Source organism: Eulemur rufifrons, chromosome 7, assembly GCF_041146395.1.
Source record: "Eulemur rufifrons isolate Redbay chromosome 7, OSU_ERuf_1, whole genome shotgun sequence".
In the NCBI taxonomy this organism is placed as follows: domain Eukaryota; kingdom Metazoa; phylum Chordata; class Mammalia; order Primates; family Lemuridae; genus Eulemur; species Eulemur rufifrons.
The window spans coordinates 156,546,258-156,563,964 of record NC_090989.1 but is presented as its reverse complement, the minus strand read 5'-3'; the positions used below and the strand labels follow the sequence as shown (position 1 = coordinate 156,563,964).

At 56.4% G+C, this 17,707-nt stretch overlaps 1 protein-coding gene across 4 annotated transcripts in view; it reads left to right on the top strand.

Moving 5' to 3' along the window:
- Positions 1-12,425, top strand: part of POC1A (POC1 centriolar protein A) — a 72,488-nt gene extending 60,063 nt beyond the window's left edge. For all 4 annotated transcript variants that reach the window (XM_069473691.1, XM_069473689.1, XM_069473690.1 and 1 more), the window contains one exon: positions 11,667-12,425. In XM_069473691.1, the coding sequence (XP_069329792.1) occupies positions 11,667-11,765 (99 nt within the window). In that variant the 3' untranslated portion in view covers positions 11,766-12,425. The remainder of the gene's footprint in view (positions 1-11,666) is intronic.
- Positions 12,426-17,707: the final 5,282 nt, after the last annotated feature.

Genomic DNA, 17,707 nt, shown 5'->3' with positions numbered 1-17,707 from the left:
GGGTCCCGGAAGCAGTTTTATGAATGGTGGTAAGTGGACATGCTTTTTATAGTTTCTCCTTTCGGAGGAAGCAGTGATGTGGAAAAGGCTGTGTTCATTTAAAAGGAGTTGCTGCAAAGCCTTGAGGAAGGTAAATCAGCCAAGTTTCTTTAATCTGGTGGCTAATCCACTGATAGAGAATAGTGTCTCTTGTACTTGCTGAAGAGAGCTGATCCTCAGTAGAGGTGGGGGCTGGGGGACGCAGAAACGACAGAGAAATCCTATATTCCTGAGATAATGTGAAACAGAAACATGGACCTGTGGGCTCAAGGGACCAAAAGCTCATTCTGTGTTGTTTGCAGCCGTCTGTGGGATTAAGGGGAGTGGTTAAAAAGACAGTTTCTGAGCCTAGAGAGATTGGGAGGAATTTCTTTAGAAATTTCATTTTTTTGTGTGGATCAGCTGTGTGTGATCCTGGGCACATTAGCATGTCGGACATCAGCGTGAGAGGGAATCTGGTCTCCTTCCCCTCTGAAGCTCAGGCCTCGAGCTCTTAGTCACTGTTAGACCAGGACTAGGGTGGGAAGGGAAAAAACCAGGCTGTTTCCTTAATTCCCATCCCTGCTGCCTGATGAAGCCAGAAGGCTTCCTCTCTCCCAAGACCAGCTGGTGGGGGCTGGCCCCTCCTGTCTGCCCACCCTCCTCTCCCTGCCCCCTCATTCTTTTAAATCCCCCAGGTTCAAGGCCCAAGCTAGGGTGAGTGTTCCTCTCCAGCTAGGCAGGCTTGTCCCCAGATACGGCTGCCCTTTGGCCTTGGAGACTTGGGCTGACAGGTGTAAGACGTGTGTTCTGTGCATTCTCACAGCACTCAGGGCTGGGCATTTGTCCATCTAGTACTCAGATAACACCTACTGTGTGCCAGGTGCTGTCTGGGAGCAGGAAGACAGTAGTGAACGAGAACAAACAGAAACCCCTGTCCTCACGGTGCTGGCATTCAGACTGACTGACGGCAGCAGGCTGCTTAGGGCCAGCGTTGATACCCTCTGACCAGAAGGGTCCTAAACCACAAACCGTTAGATGCTGGGCAGTGGCTGGGGCCAGGAAGTAGAGGCTTGGGTGGTGGGAAGGGCTGGGCTCAGAACGGCAGCCTCTGTCCCCAGAGTGCTGTGCTGGCCCCTCTGGCCCCCCAGCCACCCTTGATGGGTGGCAGCAGGCGGCCGGGACACCATCAGCAAGGCAGGGCCCTGTATGCATGCACATGTGTGAGCACACACGCACATGCACACGCACAGACACACACCAAGAGACAAAGCTGGAGCTGGCAGGAGACAAAGCAGAGCGGGGGTGGGTGGCGGGAGCCCAGCAGCCCCACTTTGTTTTGATAGCTCACAAGACCCCACAGCAAAGAGATTCCCCTTTTATTGCATCTGTTTTAGATCTTTAGAATCTGAGTGAAGTCAAAACCATGCTACAGGGGAGATTAATTCCACATTTTCCATCTTTGAAATGAAACCAAAGGAAAGTTAGACGTTCTGTGCAGCACAGTTGAGATCAGGGGTATTTAGCCAATGGCCAGACCCAGGACTTTCCCCCACTGGCACAAGTGTCCCCGGTAGTGTGACTGGGTGACTGCGTCCTCTCCCTGAAACCCAGGGTAGCTGGGACCCCCCCATACCCTGCAGTAATCAAGGCTCCTATGTTGGCAGGGAGGGGGCTAGAGAGCCCCAGTCCCACCAAGGAGACCTCCTCGGGGAGCCCAAATCAACCACGATCTGGGAAATGATTAAAAGGAACTTTTCATCACAGGAGAACTTTAAGAGGCAGCCAGACTACCACAGGCATCCGCAGCCAAGAACCTCCCAAACCTGACCACATCTTTGGGGCCCTCATCGAGCTGTATCTATGCCCAGGGCTCCCCCAGCATCCCAGAGCTCAGCCAGGGCAATGGCTGGGGGAGTCATGTTGCCCAGGGCACACCCTTGTGCCCGGCCTGACACAGAGCAAGTGTTACATACGTATTAGCTGTTAATATGAATATTGCAATGGCTCCATGAGAGTTGCATTTGACAGACAAAGAAACTAAAGCCCTGAGTCACATAACTTATCTAAGGCCACTCAGTAAATTAGTGGTCAAGTTCACATTGGAACTCAGGCTGTACAGCTGAGGAGCCTGTGTTCTTAACCACACAAGACAAAGGTTCCCCACTGGGCATCAATCTGACGGCATTTTCCAAGGCCCCACACCCATGCTGCAGCCATACCATGCTGGGAGGGGAGGAAGGCAGGCGCTGGAGCACTGGGGCTGGGGCAAGGAGGCTCTCTGGGGGAGAAGAGCTGGAGCAGGCCCCGGGTAGGGGGACATGGAGGGGACAGTACTGACAGGTGGCAAAGGGCCTGGATGGTCACATGAATGCCACGCCACGGGGTCTGGCCTTTATTCCTGAGCTCTTGGGTAGGAAAGGGATATGGATATGTAAGGAGGGCAGGGGGTGAAGGGTGACCCAGGAGCAGAGCAAGGGGAGCAGCCAGGAAGCCAAGGTGTGGGGATGGGGATTGAGAGGAGCAGGCCGGAAGTGAACCCGAGTGCCGAGGGGAGCCCCTTGGGCCTCCAGCCCTGACGGGATGTTGGGAGACCTCGTGCAGAAGGAGCCCAGCCCAGGCAGGGGTGGCCTGCCTGAGTCTGGCAAGAACACTGCTCTCAGCAGAGCCCTGACATGACTGCCCTGCCGATGGTGCCCCAGCCAGCCCAACATAGCAGCCAGAGGGGCCTGGGATAGCCTGGCCCTGCTGTGCCCTTGATCCTAGCACCCTCTCCCACGCTTCCCCCAGGTCCTGCCTCTCCTTTCTCTCAGTGTATGTATGTGGCTCCCTGTCTTGTCCCATCGGACACTGATGTCCAGGTCTCCTGGCCTCTCTACTAGACTGCCAGCCAGGGCCGTTCTAGCTCCCCTCACCTCTGTACCCTCAGGCCAGGCACAGCGCTTGGTGAGACACTTGGCTAGACGTCGGCTTTCTGCCTCCGTCCTTCCATGCGGCCCAGCCACCCTGTCCATCTCCGCACCACCTATCTTCCAGCTCATAGAGGAGCCCCAGGAGGGAAGCTCCACTGTAGAAACCAGTGCCATTCACCACAGAAGGCCTGGGCACCGCCTAGGGCTCTACTTAGAGCAGGACACAGACATGGGGAAGTGCCCTGGCTCATGGGGAAGTGAACAGGGGGCTGCTGGGAAGAAGGTCTGCCCCAGGGCTGGGGGGAGTTGGGGGTCAAGTAGGGAAGCCTGAGTGAGGTCTGCACACATGGAAGTATTTTTAAGGATCTATCCAAATATCTGACAAATGCAGATAAAGTGGCTGACTGATCACCGTTGTTCTTTCCTCCCTCTAAAATGTCATTTGCTGTCAGGAGTAGTGGAGCAGCTTTGCCATTAGCCAAGACAGGACTGGTGCTGAGGCCGCATCAGTGCCTGGAAGCCCTGAAGAGCCAGGGTCTTGTTTGCCGCCCATGGTGGGTTCCTGACAAATGTGTAGAGTGAATGATGTCGGATGCCCCCGAGGAGGGTGGTGAGGGCCCGTGGGAGTCCCGTAGCCCCCAGGGTTTTGGAGAAGTCATGGCTTTAGCTTCCCTGCCACGTTGGCACATGGGTGCTTGAGGGTGGCCTTCAGCAAAGGTGGTGACAACAGTGGCTCTGGGAGGAGGAGCAGCTACTGGACGGGACCTGGCCCTCATGGTGCACCCTTGGTCTATGTTCTGAAGTGCCAGTCCACTCCCTTCTGTTTTACCACTTGTAGGACCAGGTGGCTTTGGTCAATTCATGGGCCAAGCCTCTTCTCCCAGAGTTCATTCTGGAACCAGCACTCTACAAACTGGCCACAGACATGAGGGTGCACCCTCCTTCCTGGCTGTCCCTGCTCAGCCCGGTGAGCCTAGTAAGACAGTACAGGGAGTGGAGGCTTCCCCATTCCCTTTCCTTTCGGGCTGAGGGCCCTGGGATCCATTCCTTTGTGGCCACCATATCTCTCTTCCCTGCTCAACCACTCAAGGCCAACCACACTGGCCACCTGGCAGTTCCAAGAGTGTGCCTCAGGGCCTTTGTGCATGCTGTGCCTTCTACTTGGACAGCACTTGCATTGGCCCATCTTGTGTTCTTTCCTGACAGAGGCCTTCCTCAGAGTTAGGCTCTCCTTCCCAGGTCTGGTGGCCCTGCATCAGCCCCAGAGCAGGTGAGAGAGCTATAGCAGGAGCCTGGGCTGCCCTCGGAGCTGAGTCCCTGTGGGCCAGACACACACACTGCTCTAGTTGTCTCTGCCTTCGCCCCAAACACAAAGTGAGAAGGGGGTGAAAGAGAGGCCTTAGGAGAAAACAGAAATGAGAACTAAGAGAGCTGAGAGAAAAATCCAGGACAACCCACCTCAAGAGGAAACCAGGCCAGGGAGAAAAAGAGGCCTGTGGGGCTGAAAGAAGGGGAGGTCAGACCAGGAGAAAGCAGGGAGTCTGGGGAGTAGGTGGTGAGCAGGAGAAAGGAGGGACAAAGGAAAGGCCGCACAGCCCAAGGAGAGCGCCAGGTGTGGCTCTAGTGGGAGGGAGAACGTGGGCATGAGGACTGTGCATTGCTCCATGTGGCGTTAGGGGCAGCTGGGTGAGTCGTGCCTGCCTTCCTCGCCGCCTCGCCGGGGCTCTCACCCTCTCTGGGAGCACTGGGCTCCCCCCGCTCTGTCTGTGCCCAGAGAAGCACTCTTCCTGGACCTCTGCAGAGCCCATGGGGGTGTCACGCTGCCCGTGCTCCTCACCAGTGGCGGACTCAGTACAGAGGCCCTGCAAAACCCCCTTTGGCCTCTTCCAAGTGCCTGAGTCGCACACCTCAAAGGAGCTGAGGCTCTCCTCTCAGCCATGTCAGAGGCTGAATGAAGATACATAATGCCAGGCCCTGTCGCATGCGGGACACCTGGACCGGCCAGTTTGGGCATGGAGGACAATGTGGGAGCTGGTCTCAACTGCTCAGCTCCCAGAGCCCCGTGGGGCCCACGGCAGGCCTTCAGCAGACACCTGATAACTTGCTGCTGGTAGAGAAAGAGGCATTTGAGGTGGTGAGATGCAGAGTAGGGGCGGCTGTCAGAATGTCCCCAGCGTTGTGTTCCTTTTCCGCTTGGAGCTGGGGGCCCAGGTGCCAGACATGTCTCTGAGGATTGGCATTTTGGTGCAACTTCTTTGGGCATCACTACAATCTTTAGGGGACTAAAAATAAAAGCCTGTCACTTTAAAATCAGTTCTTTTTATACCATGCTCAGAAGGCCCTTTAGGGTGTTACATAAAACGTCTTACACGTCTTGAACTGTGAGTGAGAGGAGAGGCACTCACCCTGTTAATGTTGCCCCAATAGGAGACAGATCACAATGTCTTCTCTCCCCTGAGCAGGAAAATTAGGATTCAAATAGAATGTCATTGTTTGGCATCTCCTGGGAAGATTTTCCTTGGAGAGTACAGGCGGTGAGTCATGCAGGAAACCCCGCCTCTTGGCCTGAGCTCCTAGACCCACCGTCCAGCTACGGAGAGCCAGCCCAAGCTGGCCTCTCACCATGCTCTTGCTTTTGGTCTCCAGCACCGCATCATGGCCCAACCCAGTTTGGGTCACCCGGGTTGGGCCGTCCCTCCCTCGTCACTGAGGAGCTAGGCTGCTTTCCGGGGGGTGTTAGTGGCATCGCTGACATCATCCTGAGCCCACAGGCCCTCTCTTGCCAGCCGGGATGCTCATCCCCGGCATCCAGGGCCTCGTGGATTCACTGCCCTCTTGCCCACCCTCCCGTCCCCCAGGCTCCCTGGCTGCCCCATAGTGAGGATCTCAGCAGTAGGAGTCTCAAAAATACAAAACAACTCTGCTGCTGGCAGACCACCCTTGCCTGCCTGGTCCTCTCTCTGGGGGGTGTCACGCTCAGCCTGACCCATCTGGAGCCCATCTTCTGCCTCTCCTACAGGGCCAAGTCCTCGGCCTGTGTCCTCAGCCTCAGGGAATGTCTCCTCCTCCCTTGGATCCCCTGTCTGACTCACCACCAGGTGGTGTTGGTTCATTCTTTGTGTATATCTCTGGTTTTGTGCACTTTCCTCCCTAGCCCCCACCCCCGCCCCAACCAGCTGGCGCCACCATCGTGCCCTCTCATCTCTTGCCTCCACCTTACCCTCCCACAGCCACCCAGTCACTCCCTAGATCATCCCCATGTAGCAGCCAGAGGGGTCTCAAATCCCTTAACCTAGGACCCCCACCAGGACCCCCCTGCTGCTCTGAGAGTAAAGATGGAGCTGCCTGTTATGGCCTACTGGGCCCAGCCCCTTTTCTTGCCTTCTCCGAGGCCTGCTGTCCTCATCAGCACACGAGCTCCTTTGGTCCAGCCCTCCTGCCCCTTACCTTCCCTCCTATTTCAGGGCCCTCGTACACTCTTCCTTTGGCCCTCACGCCTTTCCTGCCCCTCCGGCCGGATGAACTCCTCCCCAGCCTCTGCTCGCTCCTAACCTCCTCAGTGCCACTTCCTCTGGCTCTGACCAGGCCCGACCCCTGCATTCTTCCCGGCATGGCCCACTGGCCTGCATTTGTGTCCTTGAACCAGTGTGCACCTTGTGGGCCCAGCTGAGTCTGTCTGTACCATCGTCACCTTGGGCCAGCATGCGGAGGTGTTCAGTAAGGATTTGAGTGAGTTAAGAGAGTCTAGGGTAGGGGTCAGCAAACTTTTCCTTAAACAGTCAATATTCTAGGCTTTGTGAGCCATAGAGACTTTGTCACAGCTACTCAGCCCTGCCGTTGTAGCCAGAAAGCAGCAACAGACAACACATAAACCGGTGGGCATGGCAGTAAAACCTTATTTACGCAAATGGGCATCAGGCTGCAGCTTGCCAACCCTTGGTCTAGAGAAACAACAGAATGCATTCGATGGCAAACAGTGTTTTGAAGATGGAGGCTTTCCATGAGGGCCATGGTTTCCTGGAAATTGCTTTTAACAGAGTAGGAAGAGGTGGTTAAAAAATGAGATCCCAGGTAACCCTCTAACAGTTGTGACTTTGAAGATAAAACTTCTGGAGCCCTGATGACCACATCCCAACAGGCTCCCCAACATGAGGGTCCTGAGCTTGGGAGGGGAACAGTATCAGGTGAGGGTGACAGTACCCAGGTATGGGGTCCTCATTTTGGCTTCCTGTTGCTCCAATTTAGGGAGGGAGGTGCTTGTTTAAAGTTGAGCCAGTCTTTGAAGGGGGATGAGGCACCTAGCGGTGACCTGGGCAAGTCCCACAGCCTGTTTGGAGCTGATCACTTATGGTACAGCGACACAAGCACCCCAGTGAAAGAAGCCTTCCAAAGTGAAGGTATTAGCGTAGTCTCTCACTGTGTATGTATTAAGAGGTTCTTGTCAGTATGTCCTTTTTGTTCCCATAATATTGCCTTTTCATGGCTCAAGTGAATTATTCTTAGAACTTTTGTGATAATTTCAAGCCTAAGTGTTTAGCCAGGTAAAAGACTCTGCTTTTCAGGGGGAGGTGACATCTGAGGCCTGGGAACTGCCTCTGAGAGTGGCCTGATGGTGTGAGGGGGGTGCTGGGTGGCCCTCGGGGCTATGTGGCCCCCCTCGGTCTGGAGGTGGGGAGCTTCTGCTCATTCAGTCTGGAGTGGCCAGGCCAAGCGACCTAAAGGAGGGTAGGAGTTGGGCCCTCACTGGAGAGGGCAAATTTCTCCTTAGGCTGCTTAGGTTTGGGCATCAGGGCTGGAAGTGGGAGGTAGGGGACAAGCAGGTCTCCTGGGGCCACATGACCAGCAGGCCCCTCCTCAGGTATGCCTGACAACAGGGACAAAGCCAAGATGCACGCTACCCAAATGCTTTAGCGCGCACTCTGAAGCCAGGCCACCAGGGCTTACACCCCAGGTTTGTCATTTGTATGCTGTGTGACTTTACACAAGTTGCTTAATATTACTGTGTCTCAGTTTCCTTATCTGAAAAATGGAGATGGTAAAAGCTCCTACCCTGAAGGGTTGTTGAAGCATGCTTGGCACAACATGTGTGCTCTGTGAACATCGGCTGCCAAAGGAAGCCTGGGGAGCTGAGGGTGTCAGGAATCATTAGAATGACCGTCCAGAGCCCGGTCCTGGGACCTCCCGCTAGTCTCCCTCAACTCTGGTCTCCACCCCCTGATTACAGAGAGGACTTAGTACTCAGCTGCCAGGATGGCTTAGGGGCCAGGGAAGGGGAATGAGCTTCCTGGTTCCTCCAAGGTCAACAGACAGAGGAGCCTCACTATGGAAGAGTTTGGACCTCAGAGTGAAGGAGTTCTGGGAGATGGGCCATCTTCCCTGGCCACCTTGCCCAGACAGGCCTACCCAGAAGCCAGAGTCCTGGGCTCCCCAGCCCTTTCTTCAGTTTCCCTTTACCCTGCCCAAAAGTCAGAGGCCCGTGGAGACCTGTGTCAGCCAGGGCAGTTTTCCTCCTTGACAGCTGACACCTGACCCAGCCTGCACCTCCTGGGGGACTTTCTGAGGGGCTGGGACCAGACCTCTGACCTCTGGTCCTCTGTACAGACAAAGGCAGGAGGCAGTGTGGGTCACAGGGTGCTTGGAAGGTCAGTTCTCATTTGCCCTTGAATAAAAGAAAGTCAAGACCGCAGAGGGGTTTGCCTGTAAAGCGCTTCTCCTCTCCCTCCAGGGCAGGTGTGGCCTTGTCTCCAGACAGTCAGGCACTGTGTGGCAGGAGGAGAATTCCCAGGCGGACAAGCACGAGACAAGTCAAGTAGCAAGCAGCCTGCGTGACTGGGCCTGCTGGGGGATGGGTCTCCGGCATGGCCCCGGCTCCGCTGCACGTGGCAGTGGGCAGCGGGGGCGGGGAACGGTCCCGGCCTCTGGACACCGAGGCAGCATGTATTTACTGAGCCCTGCTGTGCTCTTGACACTGCTGTGGGGATGTACTCACCCTTTGTTGCTCTGATCTGACAGGAAAAGGTCACACATACTACAAACAAGGCCACATGATGCGGCCCCAAACCAGTCTTTGCCAGGGATGCAAAGACACACATGCCCCACGTGCTGTCCCAGGTGCTCTCTTCTCCTCCCACAGGACCCAGCGCAGCCGGGGAAAGCACAGTTGCACTGTGGTGGCCTGGCCTGGCTGCCTATGGCCTGGGCAGACTCGCTGCAGGTGGCTGCCAGCCTTCCTGCCTGTCTGCACCACCAGCCCTGAGTGTGTCTGACCTTTCCCATTTGGACGCCCCTAAGGGGGGCCCTAACTGGGGGAGCCCTTTCCCTTGTAGAAGGAAGGCACATCAGCAGAATTTGAGGATGGGATTTTCAGGTTTCATGTTATCATGAAGGATAACCATTTTCTGTGAAAATGAGACCCCATGCTTTACTGGAATAGGATTATTAACAAAAATACATGGAGCAGAGAATGCCAGACAGCATTCTAGTGTACAGAAATCCAAAAAGCATCCTCTTCTCCCCAGCCCTCTTGCAGCTCACAGGGGGTTGGCGGGATCAAAAGTGTCTGGGGAGTGCCTGGTGGACTTATACCTGATGATGGTGGTCACCACCTGGCCCCTTGGCAGAGTAGGCTTGGGGGCAGAAGGGACAGGGGAAGCAGAGACCAAACACAGAGATGACATGTGTCTTCCCAGGCTTGGTTAGGCAGGGGAGAAGCTGGAGAGTGGCAGGGAGCGGGGAGGTGCAGGATTGAGGGGCGGTGGACTTTTTAAAAGCCTGTTTGTCTATAACATGCCCCCTCAAAGCTCGGAAAGGAAGGGCCCCCAGCTGGGCCGGCACCCTTCATGCAGGGGCTGGTTGGGAAATAGGTGATGCTTCTCTGTTCAGAGAATTTAATATCCACAGGTGTGATGGACACATCCCTGCCAGTACGGGCCCTCCGTGGAACTGGCCCAACACATCACCCAGTTTTCTGGGCGCACTATGTCCACGTTTAGAAAGTTGGTTCCTGTGACAAGTTTTGTAAGAAATAAAGGCAGAAAAGAGGAAGAGCAGCAGGCTCAGCTCTCCCACTGTGGCCTTGAGTTCAGGGCCGTCGGAAAAAGTCTGGATGAAGAATGATTTTGGCTCTGTGTGAGTTTCACAGCAGCCAGTGGAAACTTCCAGGAATGCTGCCCCAGGCCAGCCGGGGGCTGTTTCCGCCGCCACTTTTACGAGATGCAGACCCCCTCCCTGGCTGGCTGGCCAGCACAGGGGGGCTGTGATAATCTCTCTCAGCTCAGCCTCTCAGGGTGCAGTTCATGTTCCATGGGCAGCAGTTTTGCCAGGCTCTGTCCTGTGATCCAGGGTTCAGAGTCCTCACAGCCCCGCCAGCTCATTTGAAGGGGCCAGCCACCAGGCGGAGCACCCTCCGTGGCAGCTGACATCCGTGCGGGATGCTGTGAGAATTTATAGCAGCCTTAGAGGGGAAACTCCCTCCCAAAATGTTTCAATGTTTTATTAAACGTATGAAAGGAAAGTTTCCTTTCCACTGGGCCAAGGCCCAGAGCCTTCATGCAGCCCTGGGGAAAGGGCAAAACCGCTTGGGAAAGTCCACAGGTGAAATTAATCTGATCCTTCTGAAGCCTGTAGGCCACAGAGTGCAGGAATCCAGCCTGCCGGATTCACAGTGGACTCGTCCGGTGGCTGGTGTGGGCCTGGCATTCCCTCAATGAGGGAGGTGACGTGATGGGCAGAGCCGTCACGGCCAGTGTGAGCCAGCGCCTCTGTGGGGAGCAGTGGGCTCCCAGACACCACTGCCCCTCGGTCCAAAGCCAGAGGAGGTGGGCAGGTTTTTGCAGCCTGTCTGGGAGCCCTGTCTGAGACTGGCCCCTGAAACATAAGCAGCACCAGCAGCTGGGGGCATTTGGCAGGCCAGGTGGCAAGGTCCACAGGAGAGCCGTCATGCTGGGTGTGGAAGAGAGACCAGGGAGCCAGGGCTCAGCCCGGAGAAGGCAACCTGACAAGCATGGTCACAGTGGCCCATGTGGGCCGAGCTGAACAAGTGCTGGACACGCTGAGTTTTACCTATGCTATGATCTTGGTGTTGTCCTTCCCACTCACAGATGAGGAAACGGGCTCAGAGTTGTGTTGTCATTTGCCTATGATTGCCCCAGGCCTAACCCCTAGATGGCACATCCTAAGGTAGTCCTCACTGGACTTGGACAGGCAGAGACCCTGGGCTCAGGTGACTCACCTCCCAGCCTTTGTCCCCTGCCAGCATAGGAGGCACTTCCAGGTGTGGAGTGCCTTCATTTGCTGGTGCGATTTTCTTACCTCCGGAATGGAGATGGTTGATGGTCTCCAGCTGTTTATGCACAGAGCCTGGCCCAAACGAGGAAGCTGGGTTTGCTGCAAGACTCCAGTCTAAATGCCAGACCACCAGGGCTGGGAATTCCTGACCCCTTGGTTGTCTTGGGAAATGACCAAGGGCTGGGGACCTGCTGTCTGCTTTCCCTCGCTTCCTCCCCTGCCCACAAACATCAGAGATCAACCATACAGAGCCGGGAGGAGTGGACATGAAGGCACGGGCTGTCCAGCAGCCACCAGGAATGAAGGGCCAGGCAGAACCCCTGGGCAGGAAGTGCTGGCACCTGACATTTGGGCGGTGGGCTGAGGCAGCCGAGTGGGGACTGGCCAAGGATGACGGTAGGGCAGCCCAGGGGCCCCTCCATCCTCTGAGCCTGACCATGTGTTTTGCAGACAGTCTCGATCCTGGAGCAGCGGCTGACGCTGACAGAAGACAAGCTGAAGCAGTGTCTGGAGAACCAGCAGCTAATCATGCAGAGAACGACACCATGATCGGGGGAGCAAGAATCAGGAGCTTGGTCGATTGGGGGGGGGTGGCAGGCCAGAGATTTGTACTGTGGGACTTGGGCATATAAATAAAGGGGATTCAACTTTGTGGGAATCACATCCGTACCGGAGCCCGAGGATTATGCAGTTCCGCCCTGCACTCTGCTGTTGGCACCGGGTGGCTCCCCCAGCAGCCAGACATACCCAGCGGACAGGGCCACGCAGAAAGGATGCTTAAGGCCCGACTGCCAGGACCGCGTTTCACTTAATGTACAGGAGCCACTTGAAAACGTTTGCTACCTCGGAGTCCTAAGATTATAGCTCCCGCTCTGAAGGAAGTGGTCCCAAGATGCCTTGCTTTTCACTCACTTTGCCATTCGGACACGTGACTGACTTCTCTCACCCCTGCCACGGCTTAGGAATTGACTACTTGTTGGTTGGATGAGCCAGGAATTTTCTCTAAATCTGACCAGAGGCCCAAAGTGGGTCCATCCGAGTCAGGCCTGTCCAGGAACAAGCCCTCTGGAGTGGGTGGTGACTTTGCGATGGCCTTGGTTTTTGATCCACACATGTTCACTGGGGCCTCCTCCCTGCATGAAGGAGGGCAAAGGAACTGAAAATTAAAACTGACTTTATTGCACTTGTTGCAGGAATGGCTTGTCCTGGGTGGGACTTAATCAGTTCTATCCCCAGGGCTCACAAAGGGAGAATGAAAATGGTGGCTTAGGAGGGCCCCTGCCAGGATCACCTCTGAGGCCAGGACACCCTTGTTTGCCGCTGTTAAGGGTGTTGGGGGAACGGGGGTAGCCAGAGCCCCACACACCACCCACCTCCCTCTGGCTGCCCCAGCGGCTGCTCCTGTGGGACTCAGAGGCCTCCGCACCCGTGTTTCCGTTTGCTCACGAGGGTTCCGTGGGCTCCTTTGCATCTGTGCTGCGGAAGCCGTGTTTTCCATATGTCTGTGTGTTGCCCACGCCTTTAGTCCTTGGCTTCTTGGGGCTCAGCAAGCTGGGGGGAGGGGTCTTAACACTTGCCCTGCCCTGAGGGGTTCGGGATGGTGTTAGATCTTCCCAGGAGCTGTCAATACCACAAGGTTAATGGGTTCCCAGCCTCTGTGGCTTCCGGGTAGGAGCAGAGCCTGAATGCCTAAGTGCTTAGACTGACAAGGGGCAGCTATGTCGAGTTCTGATGAACAACAAGAATGGGGAAGCTGCCTCCCCCAGCCTGCGCTGGGTCAGGAGAGAGCTAAAGTCCAGAGTCGGTCCTGAGGCTCTCCCTGTTGCCAGCTGTGTGACCCCAACATTGTGACCTAACCTCTCTGCACCTCAGGTTCTTATTTTGTGAAGTGGTGATGGTACCCATTGTTCCAGGTGGTTACAGGGTAGTGCTGTACCACACCTTGCTGGTTCAGACTGGCAGATAGGGCTCTCAGCTGCCTTTAGGGGTAGTAAGCTCCTTATCCCTGGAGGTTTGTCCTTTTTTTAGAGATAGGGTCTCAATTTGTCACACAGGCTGGAGTACGGTGGTGCCATCATAGCTCACTGCAGCCTCAAACTCCTAGGCTCAAGCAATCCTGCCGCAGCTTCCTGAGTAGCTAGCTGGGACTATAGGCACATGCTGCTGTGCCCAGCTAATTTTTTTTATTTTTTGTAGAGATGGGATCTTGCTATGTTGTCCAGCCTGGTCTTGAACTCTTGGCCTTAAGTGATCCTCCCATCTTGGCCTCCCAAAGTGCTGGGATTATAGAGGAGAGCCACTGTGCCTGGGCCCCAGAGGCTTTTAAGGAGTGTCTGGGTAGCCACAGATTAGCCTGCTCAGAGCGGATGCAGCTGGTGGGGCTAACCTTGTGAGCCCCCTCCCATGCCAGTGTTCTTGCCACTGACCAGCCCTAGACCGTCTGTTATGGTTTCCAGACCTGGTCTTGGACCTACCAGGTATTGGGACTCTGATGACTTGAGCAGCCAGCCCAGGGCATGGTCATCTCCAAAAACAGATGGTGGCCCCTTGCTGGGGCAGCAGGACATGAGCAGGGTCTCTAAGGTGTTGTACAGCAGCCTTTGCTTACAGGCCAGACTGGGGTTGCCATCATCCCTGTCTTCAGTTTACCCCACTGTCAAGTTTGGGATGTCTGAAATCTACCTTTCTCAGCAGGAGGACATGTAGATTTGAGGGAACTGGTCTGCTGGTCTGAGGGCAGTGGTGTGGTATGTGTCCCTGGTGGTTTATTGTCAGTGGAAGCTCCACCGGTTATCAGATGCAAACAGGAGGGGTACTCAACCCCCGCACCACGCACTTTTTCCTGTAGCATGATGTTGGCGTGTCCTGGGATAGCCCCGGGACTTCACTGCTGGACCCAACCCAACATGGGTTCCCCAGACAGAGGCAGGCCAGAGCCACGGCCACGCTTGGACAGGCCCATGCTCACGCGGCCCCACGGGCTGTGTGGGAGGGCTTTGCTAGAGTGGCCCAGGCGGGCCTTCCTGAGGTGGTTCCCACGCGCTCACACCCACAGACCTCCCTCTGTGGAGCCACCAGCCAGACATGGAATTTGGGGGGAATGCGGTTCTTGGCGCTGTGCTTGTCTTTGAAACAGCACAGAGACCTGCCTTCCCTAAGCCTGCGGTGGAAGCGAATCACCACGTCCAGGGCAGAGCTATGGGGGGGCGAAGGCTCTCATTTGCAGCCTAGGTTCTTCCCAAAAGAGTTCCTTTTCTTGCTCATGTGAGCCCCGACCTGGGACCTCACTGTTCTGAGTCAGAATCCAGGGTCCCAGGTTGCTCCTGGGGTGGGGGAATATAGGAGGTCCTAGAGAGCTATGACTACTGGGGCCACTGTCCCCTCGCCTCAGTTCCTGAAGATGCTGAGGACCCTGAGCTGGACACCAGGCTGTCTGGGACGGTGGGGGCAGGACTGGGTGTGGGGAGCCCTCACAAGCAGGGGGAGGTGTGGGGCCTGGGTGGGCTTGAGGTGGCTTGGTGAGGTTGGGGGCCACGTGACAGGGCCTTTCTTGTGGTGTCTCCCCAAATGACACTCCCTGCCAGCCCTACCCGATGGCTCCCCTCTGGCTGGGGCTGTTGCTGATCCCCTACTCTTGCTGCCAAGCACAAAAGCAGCCCTTCTGGAAATGCAAATGCCTCGGTTCTGCCGTCATCTCTCCTAATTTTGGATTTTGGTAACTGAGCTCCCAGAAAACCAAATTGCAGGCATCTCTCTCTTTTTTGTTAGGAAGATGAGGTTAGGTTAGCATTTTTTTTGTAAGGAAGTGCGTCTCAGCAGCAATTCCCAAACTCCCACCCCCCACCCCTTCATGCCCTAATTTTTCCAACGTGAAATAAAAGAATAGATGTCTGTGATTTAAATTGCAATCCCCCGCCCACCCACTGCCGAATTCTCAGGGTTCCAGGGATGAACCTGGCACTGGAGAAGCTGACGGTGTCCTCGATGACCAGGCCAGGCAGCTCCCAGGAAGAAGCCTGTGAGTCCCACCCAGCCCGTGGCAAGCCCTCCTGCTTCTCACCCCCGAGTCCCCACAGGCCTGTGGCCACCCAGCCACCCACTTTTCCAGAGACTCGGGTGGCACAAGCTGGTCTGCTGCAGCAACCCAAGCACAGTGGTCGGACTTCCGTCCTGAGATGTGCTTGCCACGGCTCCGTGACTTCGTGGTGACGGGGCTCTGTGGGGCGAGGGCAGAGCAGTGGGGTCGGGGCCCTCATCCATTACCCAGGTCCAAACCCTGGCTCTGTTGCCTACTAGTTCCGTGACCTTCAGGGGCCTCTGTAAGAAGGTACTTGCCTCGTCGGGCACACAGTACAGTGACTGGCACAGAGTGAGTGTGGTCAATGTGTGACTACTGTTAATGTCACCCGCCACCGGCCTGGGGGAACTTCTGGCAGGTCAGGCCCCTTCCCTGGAACTTGACCCCATGTGTCAGTGGGGATGGAGGGGTTTGTGGTCCCAGAGTCCTGCTGGCTCTGAAATTCTAGGTGGCCAGAGTTGCCCCCTCGTGATCCCGTGGCCCTCCCTTAATCACCATGTCCCCAGTGGTAAGTAGGGAGTTGGGCCCCTCCGCACCCAGGAGGCAAGCACTCCAAGGCTACCTCTTTTGCTGTCACTGAGACCACCACTAGGGCCAGCACAGGCTTGGGGGTGGGTGTTTGTGATTGCCCAGGATCCCGGAAACCCAGCCCGCTAAGCAAGTGAGAACGTGGTGAGTCACACTGGTCCTATTGCCCCTGCTCCCTGTCATTAACCTCATCTCCCTAAATGATTTGCTCAAGATGTGCCCCTGATGGCTCCAGCTGTAATTGGTGTGTGGCCATTTAAGGGGGACCAGACTCTCCCCAGGGATTCTCTCCCCACCAGGCACCCCCACTCCACCCTGCCCCACCTCACCCAGGCTGCTGAGGAGGCAGCCACATGCACTAGGGCAGCAGTGGCAGGTCGGGGATGGCCCTGGGGCATCGGGCCACTTCCTGTGAGCATTGCTGTCCTGGCAAAGGGCCTCATCCCCTTGCCTGGCAGGCTCCAGCCGCCACAGCCAGGCTGCTCTGGCACCACTGCACACTCGCTTGGCCACTTTGGGGAAGTATCTCTCTAGAAGCTTCAGGATGCAGGGCCCCCACGACCGTTGAGGCTGGAGCCAGCCCAGAGAGCCTGCAGCAAAGCCACTGGGAAGCGTTCTGTGCCAGCCCCTCCTGCTGCTAGGAGCTGCCCTTGTGGAAAGACTCTCCCAAGAACCTGTTCATAGAGCAAGGCCAGGGAGTGTTTTCGCTTTAGGTGCGGCCACCTAGAGCCCCATCTGCCTGGAGCGCTGCTTGTGGCAGGAACCCCTGCGCTCACCCAGTCTCTCTCCTGCCACCTGCGAGAAATGGGACACTGGGCTGAGGAACCCCAGCAGGAGAGGAAGCGATGCTTTCCTGCAGGCAAAGCGTGTGCTACTGAAAGTGAGACTCTGGCATCTTTTGTGGGTACCCAGTGGGCAGAGGCCTGGCCTGCAGGAGCTGGGGCCTATGCTGAGCAGTTCCAGTCAGCCACAGGTGCTGACATTAGCTCTCGTCCATCGCCACCCTGCTCAGCGGGGCACCTGGGCTCAACTCTGGAGTCCAGACTGACTTTGAGGCCGTGGGCGCCCCAGCACCGGGGGCCCATGTGCATCCAGCCCATGTTCTCTTGGTCTGCGGCCTGGCTGAGGCCACACGTTCCCTGCAGATGCCCTGCTCAACTGGCCTCCCTGGCTAGAGTCAGCCTGGGGCCTTGCCTTGACCTGGAAGTTCTCTCTAGAATCATTCAGCTCCCTTAGAAGCTTCGATGGTGCCCATCCCACCTCCGCACAGAGCCCCTCAAACTCTGACCCCAGCCAGAGCCACCCCAAAGACATGTTGCCATGCCCAACGTTGCAATGGGAGCCCTGCTCATGCTCTCGGGAGCCAACACCCCCTACCCCAGCCTAGGTCTCAGAATCTCTCTCCCATGGCAACTACTCCTGAATTTGTTCCTCGGAAGCCTCTGAAACTTGGAGCAGGAGAAGCAATGTAATTGGTCCTCCCTGACCCTCCAGGCGGCAGCACACGTGCGCCTGCTAACTGGAAACAGAAGGTACTTTCTGACGCAGAGGCCAGGGGTGGCCCATATCTGGGCCGCTGCCATGAGATCTTGGCTGGAACAGTGAAGCTGACCTCTGCTCCTGGGGTTGCCCTCGTCCTTGGGTTGGGTCCAGCTCCCTAAGTAGTTGGGGTGTGCCCAGGAACAGGGCCACTTGTGAGGCCCCACAATGCTGCCCACAGCCCTTTGAGAGGTGTCCCAAAGTCTCCTGTTGGGGACAAATGCCTCTGGTGGTGGATGGGAGCCACAGGGTGGGGCAGGTCAGGTGAGAGTCCCTCCAGCCTCCCGCAGAAGCCTGGGCCTGCCCTCCTCTCAGGCCATCCTGGAGCGAGCCCCCCAGGGAGCCA